This window comes from Salpingoeca rosetta (assembly GCF_000188695.1).
Source record: "Salpingoeca rosetta unplaced genomic scaffold supercont1.5, whole genome shotgun sequence".
Taxonomy (NCBI): domain Eukaryota; class Choanoflagellata; order Craspedida; family Salpingoecidae; genus Salpingoeca; species Salpingoeca rosetta.
In genome coordinates, this window is record NW_004754929.1 from 1,744,979 (window position 1) to 1,762,118 (window position 17,140).

General features: G+C 54.5%; 5 protein-coding genes across 5 annotated transcripts; 3 read left to right on the forward strand and 2 right to left on the reverse strand.

The window, feature by feature from the left end:
* Positions 1-260: 260 nt before the first annotated feature.
* On the forward strand, positions 261-4,487 carry PTSG_02450 (4,5-dihydroxyphthalate dehydrogenase). Its single transcript, XM_004996885.1, has 13 exons — positions 261-442; positions 612-662; positions 847-926; positions 1,181-1,243; positions 1,421-1,481; positions 1,713-1,986; positions 2,247-2,356; positions 2,597-2,668; positions 2,874-2,959; positions 3,345-3,422; positions 3,647-3,847; positions 4,090-4,147; positions 4,360-4,487. Exons 1-13 carry the CDS (start codon positions 364-366, stop codon positions 4,419-4,421), a joined length of 1,275 nt encoding a protein of 424 aa, XP_004996942.1. The 5' UTR covers positions 261-363; the 3' UTR covers positions 4,422-4,487.
* A 48-nt stretch (positions 4,488-4,535) lies between these two features.
* On the forward strand, positions 4,536-5,503 carry PTSG_02451 (uncharacterized protein). Its single transcript, XM_004996886.1, has one exon. It carries the CDS (start codon positions 4,552-4,554, stop codon positions 4,891-4,893), a length of 342 nt encoding a protein of 113 aa, XP_004996943.1. The 5' UTR covers positions 4,536-4,551; the 3' UTR covers positions 4,894-5,503.
* A 1,142-nt stretch (positions 5,504-6,645) lies between these two features.
* Positions 6,646-9,415, reverse strand: PTSG_02452 (uncharacterized protein; the record flags this gene model as incomplete). Its single annotated transcript, XM_004996887.1, has 5 exons — positions 6,646-7,094; positions 7,326-7,434; positions 7,714-7,791; positions 8,046-8,168; positions 8,525-9,415. 5 exons carry the CDS (start codon positions 9,413-9,415, stop codon positions 6,646-6,648), a joined length of 1,650 nt encoding a protein of 549 aa, XP_004996944.1.
* A 3,682-nt stretch (positions 9,416-13,097) lies between these two features.
* On the reverse strand, positions 13,098-16,202 carry PTSG_02453 (uncharacterized protein; the record flags this gene model as incomplete). The annotated part of the gene is made up of 8 exons (XM_004996888.1): positions 13,098-13,430; positions 13,827-13,950; positions 14,229-14,337; positions 14,720-14,999; positions 15,428-15,498; positions 15,645-15,711; positions 15,839-15,974; positions 16,153-16,202. The coding sequence occupies 8 exons, from the start codon at positions 16,200-16,202 to the stop codon at positions 13,098-13,100; spliced, it is 1,170 nt and encodes a 389-aa protein (XP_004996945.1).
* Positions 16,203-16,274: 72 nt separating this feature from the next.
* PTSG_02454 (uncharacterized protein) lies at positions 16,275-17,130 on the forward strand (the record flags this gene model as incomplete). The annotated part of the gene is made up of 3 exons (XM_004996889.1): positions 16,275-16,336; positions 16,559-16,821; positions 17,032-17,130. The coding sequence occupies exons 1-3, from the start codon at positions 16,279-16,281 to the stop codon at positions 17,128-17,130; spliced, it is 420 nt and encodes a 139-aa protein (XP_004996946.1). The 5' UTR covers positions 16,275-16,278.
* Between the last annotated feature and the right edge of the window lie 10 nt (positions 17,131-17,140).

A 17,140-nucleotide genomic window follows, 5' to 3' on the forward strand; every position in this document is an offset into this window, starting at 1 on the left:
TTGAGGGGGCTTGGTCTTTTGTTTGTTCGCGCTGTTATGCAGACGTGCTGGGTTTCGAGGGAGGAGTGCTTGCTTGCTTGCTTGTCTGGAGGAGACGAAGCAAGGAGAGTGGAGGGGAAGAGGTGTGGTGGATGGATTGATGTGTCAGCAGCAGTTTGGCCAAAAATAAACACAAACAAACAAACACAAGCAAGAAGACAAGCAAGCAAGCAAGCAAGCAAGCAACAAGCGAGCGAGCACCCCTCTCATTTACAACAACAGCATCAATCACAACTCCACTGACAGCAACGAAGCAAGGGACTCGCTCGATTGAAGACTGAAGTGAACGACTTGTGTGGAGGAGATTAACGCAAAGACACAAGGATGGGCGACAAGCAAGCGAAGCAGCAGCGACAGATCACCGGCGTTGTCGTTGGGTGTGGACAGCGCGGCTATGGCTACTGTGAGTACACCCTGTTTTATGTTCCACATCAACAACATCACAGCAGAGGGACAGGAATGGTGGAATGATGGGCTCGTGTCTCTCAATGCGGGGGCTTTGGGGGGGGGGGGGGCGCTGTGTTCGTCGTGCACATCACTCACGTCGTTTTGTGTTCTTGATGCCACGACAGCCCTGTACGCGCGCGACTACCCTGATCGCATGAAGATTGTCGCAGCCGCAGGTATGAAGACAGACTGCTTGGCGGCAATACTCCACTGTACTGTACTGTCCATGGCCTTGTGTAGCAACGACGTGTGTTCTTCGTCTGGTCTTCGTCCCTGCGATATGCATGGCCGCATGATTCGGCCCCATGGTTCGGCTACATGACTTACATCTTCTCCCCATAATGGGTCTTGTCGCTCTAGATCCGAAGACGTTTCGACGAGACATGATGAAGCAGGCCCATGACCTCGACGATGACCACATCTTCACAGACTGGCGCGAGGTATGTGTTTGCTTGTGTGTGTGTGTGTGCGTGTGTTTGGGCGACACACACACACACACACACACACACACACACACAAACACACACACGCACACACACACGCACACACACACGCACACACACACTCTCTCTCTGTCGCTGCTTTGTGCACAAACCCCCAGCCCATTCATTTTCACACTGCCACAAGGGCGTTGTGCTTGCTGTTGATCTTTGTGATTCATGATGCTGACCTCACTCCTTGCGCTGGGTGACAGTTGGCAAAGCGCGGAAAGATTGCCGACTTTGTGCTCGTGGCAACACAAGATCGCGACCACAAGGTGTGTTGCGGAACAACCTCACCAGCCACAACAGTGCTGTTCAGCTTACATGTCCCAACACACACACACGCACGCACACACACACATGCACACACACACACACGCACACACGCACACGCACGCACGCACGCACGCACGCACATGCTCACATACTCATTCTCACCCCACCTTTCACAGGAGCCAGCGATCGCCTTTGCCAACCTTGGATATCACGTTCTCCTGGAGAAGCCAATGGCAGGTGTGTGTGTGTGTGTGTGTGTGTGTGTGTGTGTGTGTGTGTGTGTGTGTGTGTGTGTGTGTGTGTGTTGGGATTGGTACCCAATTGCCTGTCTGCTTGGAAACTGTTTGTGTGTCTCTACGCACACGTGCGTGTGCGTGTGAGTGTACTGGTGTGCATTTGAGCGTCCTCATCGCTGCCCATCTATCTGCCATCATGGCCCACGATCCTTGCTCTTTCCTCTGCAACCAGTGACACGAGAAGACTGCCAAGCCATCAGCGAGGCGTGCGAGAAGAACAGCGTCATGCTGTGCATCTGCCACGTGCTCCGCTATGCGCCGCACAACCGCCTGCTGAAGCAGCTTGTGGAATCCGGCCGCATTGGCCGCCTCGTCAACATCCAGCACACGGAGCCCATTGGCTTTTTCCACTTTGCCCACTCGTATGTCCGCGGGAACTGGCGGCGGGAGGACGAGTCCACGTTTGCACTCATGGCCAAGTCCTGCCACGACATCGACCTCATCCGGTCAGCACGCGGCTCCTGCGCTTCGTTGTGCTCTGGTGTGCTGTGCTGTGTATGTGCTGTGTGTCTGTGTGTGTGCGTGTCTGTCTGTGTGTCTGTGTGTGTGTCTGTCTGTGTGAGTCTGTGTGCGTCTGTCTGTGTGTTTTTGTGTGGTTTTGTGGCTGTGTCAGCAATGGCGGCTAGCATTGTCTGTGTGCATCCCCTCCTCTCCATAGCAGCGCTTGCAGCCACTGCCGCCTCACCATCCCTCTGCTGTCTGGTAGATGGTGGATGGGCAAGAAGTGCTTGCGGGTGTCGTCGTTTGGCAGTTTGTCCGAGTTTCACCCGGCAAGGAAACCAGAGGGTGCAACCGCCCGCTGCCTCGACTGCCCACGTGAGTGGGGTCTGTGTTTGTGTGTGTGTGTGTGTCTGTGTGTGTGTCTGTGTCTGTGTGTGCCTGTGTCTGTGTGTGCCTGTGTCTCTACCTGTGTGTGGATGTCTGTATATGCATGTGCGTGTCCTCTAACAACAGGCAGAGATTTCCCTCACAGCCTCGCAACTTCACACTCACCAAATGTGTCTCCATCACGACATGCACGACCACCGTCACCATGGCCATTGTCAATCCTTGCAGTGAAGGACACGTGTGCGTATTCAGCCACACGCATCTATCTCGAGCACGGCTTCTTTGCCAAAGTCGTTGCAGGTGCGTGTGTGTGTGTGTGTGTGCGTGTGTGTGTGTGCGTGTGTGTGTGTGTGTAGTTGATGGCTGCTCGTGCAGATCAGTGTTTGTTTATTTTGTGCATTGGTATCTGTGTGCTTGTGCTTGCCGTTGGGCCTATCATCACGCCGCCACTCAACACGCTACGCTCTGCAACACCCCATCCACCCACCACCCACCCCGAATCTAGACGGCCCGCCCACGCAGGAGAACCTTGAGAAGAGTCTTCGGACATCAAACTACGGCAAATGCGTGTGGCAATCCGACAACGACGTCGTATGTTCAACACCAAGCACGCTGTTGCACACACACACACACACACATACTCTCTCTCTCTCTCTCTCTCTCTCTCTCTCTCTCTCTCTCTCTCTCTCTCTCTCTCTCACTCGCACACACACATACACACACGCACGCACACACATACACACACGCACGCACACACACACACGCACACAGCCGAGCTGTCATTTGTGCACTTGTCCGGTTTTGCCCTCACTGCCACATCCTTGTTCACATTACCACTTGCTGTACCTCAACCCCCTTAAACACACACACGCACACACATACACACACACATATGTACACATACACACACACACACATACACACATACACACACATATACACACACATGCATACACATACGCGCGTACGTACTTAGGTGGACAACCAAGTTGTCAACTTTGAGTTTGAGGAGGGATGCACCGCGAGCTTCTCCATGATTGCGTTTACAGAGAAGGTGGGCGCTCTGTTTCTCTGGCTGCTTGGGAGTAGACGGAATGCTACGAAATTCAAGAGAGCGGAGAGAAGGGACTGTTTGTGTTGACCTGCACTAGACTGTGTGCTGTTGTCCGCGCTGTTGTGCACACACACCCGTTGCCGCCCTTCATTTCAATAGTTCTCCTAACGCCTGTGCCTCGTGCCGTTGTGATGTGACACCGACACCTCACCGCTCCCACACAGCTGTGCCAGCGGGAGACGACGTTTTACGGCACAAAAAGGCAGCTCCGCTGCTTCTCCGAGCGCGAGGTTGTTCTGTATGACTTTGAGACACAGCGCGAGGAGCGCATCCAATGCGACCTTCCTCCGCCAAACACCAGCCTTCGTGGCCATGGCGGAGCTGATTTTTTCCTCGTCGACGCTTTCACCAAGGCAGTCGCACAGGTGGGTGCGCGCGCGCGCGCGTGTGTGTGTGGGGGGGGTGTGGGTGTGGGGGTGTGTGGGTGTGTGGGTGTGTGTGGGGGGGGTGTGGGTCAGTAATAGTGTGTGCGTGTGTGTGTGCGTGCGTGTGTGTGATATCATTGCTTGTGGGTTGGGTTCCTTGAGCATGATGGTTGTGCTTCGTCTGATTTCATCTCACACTCCACGCACCTTGCACGTCTCTTGTGTCTTGGTGCTTGTGGCAGAATGACCCGAGCTTCATCACAACATCTGCTAGGGATGCGCTTGCCTCGCATGAACTGGGTATGCGACTCCTGTTCTGTGTCTGTGATGCACTTGATGAAGGACATGGGATGGTTCTCGAGTGCTACAGCTGCTGTTGTTTCTTTCCTTGTTTCTTTTGTTGTTGGTGCTGCTTGCTGTTGCTGGTGCAGTTCTCACGATTCTTCTTGTACACACGCATACACACACGCACGCACGCACACATGCGCACCCTCATGCATGCACACGTTCAGTGTTTGATGCAGAGGATGCGCGGCGAAAGGGCGCGGTTGTGGAGCCGAAAGCCGTTGCTTGATTTGAAGATTTGTCGTGCGTGCTTTTCATAAATTTCTACAATCAACTCCACAAACAAGCAACAAGCAACAAGCAAGCAACGAGGAATCAACAAGCAACAAAGCAAGAAGCAAGCAAGCAAGCAAAAGCACATGGCGGCCATCATGGAACGGCACCTGCAGGTGCGAGGCAAAGTGCAAGGGGTGATGTTTCGGCAGACGCTGATGCGCGCAGCGCAGCGGCTTGGCCTTCGCGCAGCTGCATCCAACATGAAGCAGGACAAGAGCCTGGTCAAGGTGTCCCTGTTTGGCGACGAGGACACCGTCAACACTTTGGTGACAAACCTCGGCAGTGGCAAGGCCATCAACTCATGGGGTGCCAAGGTGTCCTCGATCGAAGATGACCCAAACCCATGGCCCTACGACAAGCACCAGGTCACCACCGACAACGTCGACTCCAAAAGGTGGAACCCAAACGTCAAAATGTACCTGTAACAGTCCAGCAATTGCACTCACAGAAAGAACGACGGTGCCACCCGGGCAAGGAGTAACGCAACTTGGCGAAGAGGCGAACCCGATGACCCGATGGTGATGGGTTGCAGAGCAGAGCAAGGCGTGCAGGTACGAGCAACCTCCTAACCTCACAAGACACCAGTGGCTTCCGTGTAGCCGTGTGGTGGGCGTGCACCTCTTTTTTGTTTCCCACTCTCGTGTGGCTGTGAAAGCTGCAGTGCGTGTGTGCTGTGAACTGCTGCCTCTACGCGTGTTGCACTGTGCCTCCTCTTCTAGTCTTCTTAATTCTTGCCACGTCCATCAATGCTGTGAGATGTCGACAACACTCTTTGCTCGTTCGCGCACAGTTTGGTGCTGCTGTTCTTGCTCTCCTTCGTTGTCGTTTCCTCTGTTCCTCTCTTCCCCACACATTTAAGTGTGTATTGCATGTCCCACTCGCGTGCGCGGCGTGTCGAACAGGCTGAGTGTCTGGTGACACCGCACTCGGGCTCAAAAGCGCGCATGAGGGTTTTTGTACAAATTGATTGAAACACACGCGTCCATACCATGCACAGGCATAGATCGTGCAACATTAAACGAGGCCATGACCCAATGCACCAACAAAGAGGCAAGACGGAGGGGATGGGGGAAGAAAACAAGCGAGACACAAGGCGCAGAAAGAGGGAGCGGGAATAACGAGATGCCGAGCTGGTAAGGCGTGAGCATGGGTTAACAACGCAGGCGAGCCACAATGCAGAACACGGAACAGCGGAACGTATGCCGCTGTGCATGTGTGTGTGTGTGATGTGATAAGGAGAAAACCAAAGGCGGTGTGCCAGTGCGGGCGAGAGACGCAAGAAAAGGATCAAGAGAAGGGGCGAAGGCAAACGAAACCGAGGCGAGGCACAGTGAATGAATGAATGAGTGAATGGAATGCATGACACAACTGGCATGGCACGAAGTTTGAACACGGAAAACAAAAAAAAAGGGGGGGGGGGAGAGAAGGTCATGTTGCATCACACGCGTCGCTAGAGCATAGGCAGTGGTCCGGCAGCACGCGAACAAGAGATGGGAGAACAAGAACAGCAGCACGGAGGAAACGCTGGAAAGGGAGTTGGGTGGAGACACTCCCCTACTCGACGCCCCAGATGCAGGAAAGGAAAGGAAAGAAAGGACAACAAATATGGTGCCGTGGTTAACGGGGGACGGGTAAGGTGATTCCAAAGTTTGGAAATGTAAAAAAGGAGCTGCGCACCCTTCCCCAAGCGAGCTGGCCATAGCGTAATGAATACATCGTGCACAGAAGTACTGAGGTAACAGCAAAGACAATGCTAGAATGAGCCAAAAAAAAAATGAAAGCGCCCTCACGTTCGCAAGCGTTGGGTGAACACGTAAACAGGCAATCAGGACGGCAACAACATATGGCTCAGTAGCAAAGAAGGGCTGCACAACAGGCAAAGAGAAGGCTTGAGAGCTGAGACACCACTGGAAATCGTTGAAGTGCTGTACTGCAACGTGGTTGGAACCACACACCAACCGCTTCTCGTCTTCTGCTCACAGGCTCACGGGCCTGCCTTTCTTCCTTGCAAATAGAAGAGAATGAACGACATGCTGTGTGTGTGTGTGTGTGTGTGTGTGTGTGTGTGTGTGTGTTTGGGAGTGGGGCCACGGCAAGTCTTGAAGAGCGGCTCAACGTGGCCGGAAGGGGCGGGGGGCGTCACCGTTGGCATCATCGGCACCTTGTGTCATATAGCCCTAGTCATCCTGTTTGTGAGCATCACTGCTGTCCGCAGCGGCTTCGTCAGCATGGGCATGGTCACAGTCCTCACCATCGCCATCTGCATCATCATCATCATCGTCATCATCATCGTCGTCGTCGTCGTCATCATCGGCACCCTCGCCAGGGTCAAGCCCCTGAGCTTCAGCAGCAACGAGTGCGGGACTCTGCTCATGGCGCTGCGCTTGGTTTGATGGGGGCGGCGTGTTTTGTTGGGCCGTTCTTGCGGCTGCATGTGCTGTTCGCGGCGCTGTTGCCCCTGCTGCTGCTGCTGGTGCGGTTGTGGTTGGCACCTTTGCCGTACCTTTATCGCCCTTGCGATGCCGATGAGGTTCTTCGCGCTCACGCACGACGGCGGACACGCGTTTCCAGAGCTTCTTGAAGGCGCTTGAGCAGCGGTGCAAGCGAGCACGGCACGCCTCCCAGGCTAGCACGGCCAAGAAGGGACAGCGTGGGGGACAGCGTGGCGTGTTTGTGCGGGTGTGAGCGAGTTGAGTGAGTTGAGCGAGTTGAGCGATTGCATGTGAGAGAATGAGCGAGTGAGAGCGAGGAGAGCCGAGGAGGAACAGAGAGGCAGACACACACGCACAGGATAGCGCATGAAAAGGTAGGTGGTTGACAGGAAACAAGCGTGCAGCAGCAGACGTGTGCCACGCACCATCTTCCTCGCGCTTGCGCTGTTCTCTGTAGAACTTTGAGCTGCGCCTGTTCTTCTCGCGTGACCGCAGCTGCGAAGAGGAGAACGTCAAGCCCTCGCGTTTCACATCCTGACACGTGATGAAGGCCAAGCAAGGAACAGGGCGAATGAGCGTGGCAATGGCAATTAAACCCGGCAAACGAAGAGAACCACAGGAGCTGTTTGCGCGTGCATTGTTGGGGCTGTATGCTTGTTGGTGAAAGGCCCCACCACCCACGACGAGCACCGCCCACACACACACACACACACACACACACACACACACACACACACACACACACACACACACACACACACACACACACACACACACACACACAAGCGCAGGTGCACGCGCGCACGCACACACCTCCTGGAATGCTGCATCTGTGTAGGACTGCCGCGTAAAAGGCTCCTGGAAGGTCGGGGTGAGATCAGCACCATGGGTCTGCGCGTTGGGTGCAAGTGCAAGGGGCTGGAAGATGAGGGTGTTGTCGGCGGTGGTGGTGGTGGTCGAAAACACGATACGTGATGGAAGAGGTAGACATGTGCTGTTGCAGTTGCAAAAAACACGAAACTTGCATGCATGCATTTTATGTCATGATGTGATGCAATTAAACGTGTGGCGAGCGGTCTCGACCGCGCAACACCACGCAAGCAACACCACGCAACACCGCGACCAAGTCACAATGTGTCACATACGTGCTCGAGCTCAAGCAAGGACTTTCGCAGTTGCGCAACGACGGTGTCGCTGTGCTTGATGTGGGCCGCTGGTTTTGCGTCGGCATCAGCGTGAAGCTTGGCTTGCTTAGCAGGCGGGTCATCCTGGAAACATCAGCATCACCAACAACAATATGAACGCGGTTCAAACGAGGGCAGTGACGAGCAATGGCGCGGAAGCGTGAGGTTGCTGTGGGATGGGTGATTGTGCTCATGCACACATAGAGTGCACGCGCAGATCAGACTCCGAGCGCTGGTCCCATCCCCGAAGAAGAAAAGGCTCAAGGAAGCGTAGTTGCGAGGCAACTCGGCCACTCATTCCCACAAGCAAGGATGCGTGCACGACAAGCATTCAAAAGCCAAACGCACGCACGCTGCCTCTCTACCCCCCCCCATCTCGCTGTCTCTCCATCTCTTTCAAACATACACGCATACACACGAAGCACGATTGTGTTACGCACGTGTGCTTGAGGCTCGTGGACGGCCGTGTGCGAGGATAGGGAGGAGAGGGCCGATTGTATGCGTGCACGATACTCCTTGGCGGAGCGGTGGTAGTGCACTGCCTTTTGCCTGCCTTCTTCAAACACATTCTTCTTCTTGTCGCGGTAGCGCTGGCTCTTCATGCGGTTGCGCGCACGCACTTCTTCTGTGGCCTGACCTTCGTCAATCGCCCTGACAAAGTGGTGACGGTGGTGGTGGTGGTGGTTTCGTTGCTGCTGTTGTTGGTGCGGGTCTGGGAAATGGTGTGGCTGTGGCTGAAGCGAGGCTGTGAAATAGGGTGGGTGCTGCTGTTGCTGTTGTTGCTGCTGCTGCTGTTGTTGCGGTTGTGTTTGTTGAAAGGTAAATGGGTTCATGGCTGCTGCGTTGTGGGCGTTGAGCATGGCTGGGGCTTGTATTGGCTGTGAATGGAGGTGTGCGTTTGCCTGGTGCCAGTTGCTGGGGTCAGCCAAACCAGAGATCCAGCTCGGGTGTGGTTGGTTCAACAACAGCGGTGGCTGTTGAAACGGCACCAGGTGTGCAGTTGCGTCTTGCCGTTGCTGTTGCTGCTGCTGTTGCTGCTGCTGCTGCTGGCGATGAAGGTGCTGGAGCAAGGCGTTGGTTGTCAGCAAGGTGGGATTGTCGGCCAGCTGCGGGTGCTGTTGTGCGGTGGGCATGTGATGAGAATTGTGGTCAGGGGCTGTGCTAGTGTTGGTTTTGCTGCTGTTGTCGAGGGCATCCTGCATGGCCTGAACAAATGCTTGGTTCATTTTCTGGGCCTCGGACGTGGCGGGTGTGTCCTGCTGGTCCGTGGTTGGCGGTTTGGAAGGCTGGTGCGCTTGGTTTGGAGCAGACGCACCCATGTGCACGACCATTGTGCTGTGTTGTTGTTGATGCTTGTAGCGGTGAAGGTCCTGTGAGAGCTGTTTTGGCGAAAGGGGGGTTGTGCTTGATGGCAGCGTTGCTGGAATGCCTGCACCATGCAAGGGGCGAGGGGACGACTGCCCTTGTTGTGCAGAGGTGTCCTGGTCGCTGTTTTCCGCCACTTGTAGCTGTGTCTGCTTGGTACTCGATGACTGTTGTGATTGAGCTGGATGGTCGCTCTTTGTCTGCTGCTGCTGCTGCTGTTGTTGTTGTTGTTGCTGGGCGGCGGAAGGGGTGACACCGGGCGAACTTGAACTGTGCCCGGTAGCGGCTGTGTGAGGGCGCGCTGAGGTATGCTTACGGCCTCGTGCGCTCACTGTGGGCTTTGCAGGAGCAGTTGCAGCACCACGCGCTGCCGCCAAGTGGCCTGGGCTTACGTGCGTGCGTGTACTGTTACCGCCTACTGTGTTAGTGGCAGATTTTCTTGCGTTGGTTGACGCATCTGCATCAGCCGTGACAGTTAACGTGGCGGCAGTGTCATCATCATCACCACCACCACCACCACCACCATCGTCGTCGTCATCATCATCACCGCCATGTTGTTGTTGTTGTTGTTGTTGTTGTTGTTGTTGTTGTTGTTGTTGTTGTTGTTGTTGTTGTTGTTGTTGTTGTTGTTGTTGTTGTTGTTGTTGTTGTTGTTGTTGTTGCTGCTGCTGCCCTTGTTGCTGTTGATGATGATGATGTTGTTGTTGTTGTTGTTGTTGTTGTTGTTGTTGTTGTTGTTGTTGCTGCTGCTGCTGCCCTTGTTGCAGCCCTTGTTGCAGCTGATGTTGAAGGTAGAACATGGCGAGCTGCTGTGGTGTGAGGTGCTGCTGAGGAGGAGGAGGGTAAATGTTGGCATGGAAAGGCGGCGGTGGGGCTGCTGTTGGTGGCCAGTACATGCCTGCAGGCAACGGGTTGGGGGTTGAAGCCCATGGCATCTGCATTCCCTGAAATGCAGGCTGCTGTTGCTGCTGTGGGTGCTGCCCATTGTGCATTGGTTGCTGGTGTTGGTGGTGTGGGAGAGAGGAGGCGTTCGAGGAAGGCCACCCACTCATAGTAGTTGTGGTGGCGACAGCATGTGCCGCTCAGAGTGAATCAAGCGGACTGGGTTGGATGGCGGAAGCGTTGAAAGTGGACTGACATGCATGCATGCAAACACGCGAAGGGGGATGTGATGTGAGCAATTTAGGGTGTATGTCTGCTGATATTTGTACACTCGTATGGATTGGAAGCGAGAGTGGGGGAGTGAGCGAGGGAGAGGGCGTGTGCATGTATTTTTGTATGTGTGTATATGTGTATGTGTGGATGTGTGTATGTGTGGATGTATGTATGTGTATGTACGTATGTGTGTGTGTATGTGTGGATGTTCGGGTGTGTTGTCAGAGCCGGATGCGGTGGAGATGAGTGGAAGAGGGCAAGGGGAGTCGCAAGTGAAGCCAAACTGCTTTGTGTGTGCTTGCTTTGTGTGTGCATGCAAGCAGGAGGAAGCCATCAAAGAGGTGAAGCAAGGCGAGTGCAAGGAAGGAAGCAAGCAAGCAAGCAAGCAAGAAGCGAGGGAGAGGAAGGCGAGTGCGGCCAATGAAAGACAATGAGGCAACTCGCAACAAGACAGCAAAGCAAAGCAAGAGCCGCAATTCTAAAGCAAATTAGAGTCGGGGCAGCCACGCCCGACGTGCGTGGGGCAGGCGCAGGACGCGTTCACCCACACCGAGAGACGCACGCGACGCACTTCAGCTCACGGCTTACCGAAGCGGGGAGGGGGGGGGGAGGAAGGTGTCCGTGGAATGTTCGGGGAAGGAATGGCCGTGTTGGGGAAGGGGGGGGGGGTGTGTGGAGAATGGAGAAGGTGGACCCAAGCAGAAGGGAAGGTGCTGCTGCGGTAGCAGTTGCTGTCGTTGCTGTTGGTGCTGTTGGTGATGTTGGAACCGTCTGTTGTTTGATGTGGGTGTACGGGGTTGTTGTGCCTCTTCGAGCAAAGCAAGTGAAGAAAGCAAGCGCGAGCACGCAAAGAAAAGAGGAGACTGGGAACAAAAGTGAAGGAGGGAAGCGCTTCCAGCAGCGTTGGAGTGGAGCGGGGAGAGACGGTAACAGAGTAGCAGAGGGTGGTGGATTTGGATCGCACAAGGCCAAAACACCTCGGAGGCGGTGTCTGATGAAATGTAACACCCCACGTCAGGATTCACAGTCTCACACACACACAAGCGCGCACGGCCGGCCACACACACGCACAAACGCACAGAGCGCTCGCGCACGGAGCAACGCGGAAGCTAAATCAAAACAACACAACGCAGTGGGGAGGGAGGATGTTGCGCGTTGATTGATGATGTGGTGTTGTGTCTGTGTGTGACAAGAGGGGATCAAGAGGCGCGATGCCGAAAGACACGATGCAAGTTTGGTTTTGGTCTTGGGGAATGCCTCAGGGCCAAGCGCAACTTGGCTTTGACACACTCGCCAGCGCGATGCAACCGGCACACGCTCACCAGAAAAAGAAGCAGAAGTCAGTCGGAAAATCAAAACGAAAACGCACCGTTGAACGCAAGTAGGTTTGCTGCTGTTGGTGTTTGCGAGTGTGAGCAATCAGAGACAGGAAAGAAAGGGGACGAATGCACAGCACCTCAAACAGGCCACAGGGCAAGGGGGGGGGGTGTTGAAGGAGAAGGAGGGAACGAAGGGTTGACGATGTGGTGAGTGCGTGTTCAGGATGGAACCCCAGCCAGTCAGACCACCATCTGTTTCTGCTTGAAACCTCAGCAAACGGGGGGGGGGGAAAGGGAAAGTGGTGGCGTGCACACAGCAGTGATCGGTGTAGCACTGACTAGCGCTGGTGCTGCGGTGATGAAGGCTTGAGAAATGTACACGCACGCGCACTCTTGGAAAAACAACACAGCAACACAGCAGTGGTCATCCACGACCCGCTGTCACGAAGAGATCAAACTTCGACGATCACACACACACACACACACACGACCTACCGTCAACCAGTCAGAAGGGACGAAAGCGGGCACGAACGAGGAACGGAAGCAAGCTGTTGGTTGGCGTGCAAGAGTGTTCCACTTGACACACACACGTACCCGTGCAAGTTGACTGATGACTGACTGATGGGTGGTTAACGCACAAGCGCGCTTACATCAGTGCACACAAAACACGCGACCAACTTGTTGGAGACACCAAAGCAAAGAAAAACCCTACAACACACACACACACACACTCACACACACGCAGAGCAGCGTATGCTTGCGCGTGCAGTCTCGGTCGTCGGAAGCTTCACTTCTTTCGCCCCTTGTCATTCGTTCGCTCCCTTCCATCTGGCTTCTTTTTTGCGTTCCTCGTGTTGTTCCTGCGTATTCTTTGCTGGTTGTGCGATGTCCATCGACCTCAGCGTTGGCAGCGGAAGAAACCGCGCGAACAAACAAACGCCACCGCCCCGCCCCCATGGCAACCCGCACCAAGCACACCAGCACTTCCTCGCGATTGTGAGTGTGTGCCAACCGCCCCACACAGAGCTAGGCCGTGTCCCGGTGGTGACGCATGCAACCGTAGTTGCGCGTGGATTCCAGGAAGTCTTGCCTGCATGCAAATTTCGGTTGGACAAACGCAACCAGCACGCGTCGTCACAAAACTCACAGTTTCGTTCGATTGTCCCTTTTCGTTTTATTTGCGCCCACGCGAACGCCGTGCACGTGTTGTTCGCCGTCGGTTCGACTGCTGTTGTTCCTCCTCCTCCTCCTCCTCCTTCACCTTTGCGTGTTGCCGCTGCTGTTGGCGGCGCTTGCCCTTCTTACTGCTGCTGTTGCGCGTTGATGCCGAGCTCGGGCCGCGCGATGCTGCACTGTCCTCCTCTGCTTCTTCTTGTTCCTTGTCGCCATCATCGCCTTCTTCGTCTTCCTCTTCTTCTTCGCTTCCCTCAGCACCATCGCCTTCTTGCCCATCAGCCACGTCCAAGTTGAGCTGCTCCGCGAGCTCCGCAAAGTCGTGGCCGTATATCTGCAGTGGGTGTTGTGTGCGTGTGAGTATTGTGTGTATTGTGTGCGTGTTGTGTGTGTGTATTGTGTGTGTATTGTGTATTGTGTGTGTGTATTGTGTGTGTATCGTGTGTATTGTGTGTGAGGTGGCAAAGAGAAAACAGAGTGTCACATGTTGTTGTTGCGTGGGGAAACGGTTCCGTGAAGCATCACGCATGCGGGGAATAGGAAAGAGCCTGGCAGGCACATCAAAAACATGCAGGGGATGTGCGCGCGCGTGTGTGTGCGAGGAGAAAAGGGAGGGGGGGGGGTTCTGACATGCATTCGCCGTGTGCATCCGCCGTGTGCATTCGCCGTGTGCATCCGCCGTGTGCATTCGCCGTATGCACCCGGCACACGCACCCCGACATGTACGCACCTTTGCGAGGAATTGCAGGATCTTGTATTCTGAGAGCTCCACACGCGCCCGCGGCCCCCATCGATAGAAGTAGGTGACTGGCTCGTTCGGGTTTGCGTTGGGCATTCGCAGCCGCACCAAGTACCTGTTGTGTCGGCAGTTGGTTGGTTGAGTGGTTCGTTGGTTAGTTGGTTGAAGGCGATGAAGGCGTGTGCCAAAAGCATGGTGGTGGGTGCACCATGACAGGAGCAATAGTAGCGACGACAATCCAGGACGCGTACAGAAACACAAATAAGTGCAAACAAACAAACACACAAACAAACAAACAAACAAGCAACAACAACAACAACAACAACAACAACAACAACAGCACACACACACACACACACACACACACGCGCGCGCGCGCGCGATGCAACCAACCGCTGTTCGCTGGCAAAGACGGTGTCGATGAGGCGGTCAGCACGCTCGCCGCCAATCCGTGTGGTGTTGCCCACGCCAAGCCGTTCCCTAAGGAACTTCCACAACTCGCCTGTGCAATGGATTGGGGGAAGTGGGGAGGGGAGAACCAATTTGTACCGCGTGCGAGTGTGTGTGAGTGCGTGAGTGTGTGAGTGCGTGTGAGTGCGTGTGAGTGTGCGCGTGGTCTGGAGTGAGCGCGCACATACTGTGCAGGGTTTAGAATCTGCAGTAGATGGCACACTGACACACATGATGTTGGCAGACTGTGTGCAGCTGAATACGTCAATCAAGCAGCACATTCAACCGCACAGGCACACGCACGCACGCACACACACACGCACGCACGCACGCACACACACACACACACACAGTCACACACACACACACACACACACACACACACACACACACACACACACACACACACACACACACACACAAAAGCAACTCACTCTGGGAGATTTCGTGCTTGGGCTTGTTGACGTAGATGGTGGCAAGGATGGTCATGAGAAACCCCCACTGCGCCTGCGTGGATTCATCCAGCACCAACGCGCACGCGGCGTTGCCCTCGCCAGCTGCGTGTGCACTGGCTGGAACCTTGTCGCTCTGCAGTCTGTTGACCAGGGTAAACAGGCCTGTGGGCTTCTCCTCTGTGGGTTTCTTCATGCCCATCGACGGCATGGAGTCTGGCTGGTCGGGGAGAGGCAGCGACGTCAGCTTCAGCCCAAACAGCTGGCGTGCATGCGTATTTTGTTTGTTTGTTTGTTTGTTTGTTTGTTTGTTTGTTTGTTTGTTTGTTTGTTTGTTTGTTTGTTTGTGTGTGTTGTGTGCATTGTGTGCATTGTGTGTGTTGTGTGCATTGTGTGTGTGTGTGTGTTGCGTATGAGGTGTTGGGGAGGCAAACAGGCTGTGCACGTCACAGCTCAGGCAGACAAATTGACAGAAGTGGCTATGGAGGAGTAGGGCGACGGAGACCGCTAGGAAGAGGAATGCGGACATAACTACACACATATATACATACAGAGGCACAGCCAAACACACGCACACCAAACATCCACACACATGTACACACTCACACACACACGCACACCAAACATCCACACACATGTACACACTCACACACACTCTCTCTCTTTCACTCTCTCATACTTGTGACTGACTTCGTTCAAGATGCCTGCGCCCTTGAAGAAGGCCTCCCGGGCCCCGGTGAGACCAAGAAGCTGAAGAACGTCTGAATAACATAACCGCGGAGTCGCATAACACGGTGGAATCGCATCACAAAGAGTGCAAGTCGTGAGATCACAACCAAGCCGCAAGCCATCACAAATTACGCAGCACGAAATTAGTACAGCACGCAGCACACACGCGCACACGAACCTGTTCGTTTGACGGCTTTGCCCTGGTAGCAGCAGCGAAACAAGATGGCCCTCGCAGCGCTTTCAACCTGGGTCGCAAGCGTGCACACATTTGTGTAAGCACGCATCTACACAACACGCGTGCACAGGCACACACACGCGCGCACACCCTCCCACTCACACACCACACACAAGAGCACACACACACACACTTACTGCGCGTGTCTTCTCGCCCTCGGATAGGCTTATGTAAGCTCTACGTGGCGCTGTGCTCTTGCTACGCTTGGCTGGCTGGGTCGACGACTCTGCCTGTGACTCTGCTTGCGACGCTGCTTGCGAGGCGATGGACGCCCTGTCAAAACGGTGCACAGTGACAACGGGCAAAGCAGGCAAGTGACGTGAAGTCTATATAAATGTGAAACAGAAAAGAAGGTACGTTTCAAGTTCCACACCCACAGCGTTCAATGTGGAGGTCATATCACACACACACACACACACACACACATGCACGCAAAAGAGAGAGCACGCACTGCGCCGGCTGTGTCGAAGACGCTGCTGCCGCTCCACGCTTCGCTGCCATCGTTGGCTGCTGCTGGTGTGCGTGGCGCCAACTCGTCTGCGCGGAAAATTGGCGTCATCATAAACAGTAGTCCAATATGACATCGCCTTCCTCGTCATTGATGGATGCCAAGCTTGTCTCGCGCATCGTCGCCGGTGTGTGTGTGTGTGTGTGTGTGTGTGTGTGTGTCTGTGTCTGTGTCTGTGTCTGTGTGTGTGTGTGTGTGTGTGTGTGTGTGTGTGCATCTGCCTGTCATCTGTGCGTGCGTCGCCAGTGATGTATTTGCCTTCCCTTTGCTTTGTTAACAAACACACACACACATTACACTCCCCTCACCCTCCTCACTCACGAACGTCAACAATGCTTGCCCACTGCAGATGTGTCGAGCGTGCACCGGTGTGTGTTGAACCACGAGCCAGTCATCAGCGCAGAGGCGGCGGGCTTTGTGAGAAACGAGACGGCGCTGGAGGTAGCCTCGCAGCAGATTCAGGAAATGCAACACATGACAAGCACCCTGCAGCAGCACACCATCTCTGAAATCAAAACAAACGCAACGGCGTCAATACAGAACGCCCTGGACACAGCCACCGCATCGGCCCAAAAGATGAAGCAGCTCTTCGAGGAGACGCAGGCAGCAAAGGTGTGTGTGTGTGTGTGTGTGTGTGCGTAGGTTGGCTGGATGTCTGGTCGTAGTTTGTGGCTGTGATGGCGTGATTGCCTTGCTCTCATGCCTGTTCGTGCACACACACACACAAAAACACACACACACACACACACACACACACACACACACACACTCTCTCTCTCTCTCTCTCTCTCTCTCTCTCTCTCTCTCTCTCTCTCTCTATAGGACGATAGGTCGCTTTATCGCCCCGAAAAAACTGCACGAAACGCAAAACAAGATGTAATAAGAGAAGCTATATCGTCAACACAGAGAAGAGAGAAGTAAGACAATAACA

Coding starts and splice junctions, on each gene's coding strand:
- PTSG_02450 (XM_004996885.1), top strand. CDS start 364: ATGGGCGACAAGCAAGCGAAGCAGCAGCGACAGATCACCGGCGTTGTC. Junction 927..1,180: donor TCTTCACAGACTGGCGCGAG/GTATGTGTTTGC, acceptor GCTGGGTGACAG/TTGGCAAAGCGCGGAAAGAT. Junction 1,244..1,420: donor CACAAGATCGCGACCACAAG/GTGTGTTGCGGA, acceptor CACCTTTCACAG/GAGCCAGCGATCGCCTTTGC.
- PTSG_02451 (XM_004996886.1), top strand. CDS start 4,552: ATGGCGGCCATCATGGAACGGCACCTGCAGGTGCGAGGCAAAGTGCAA.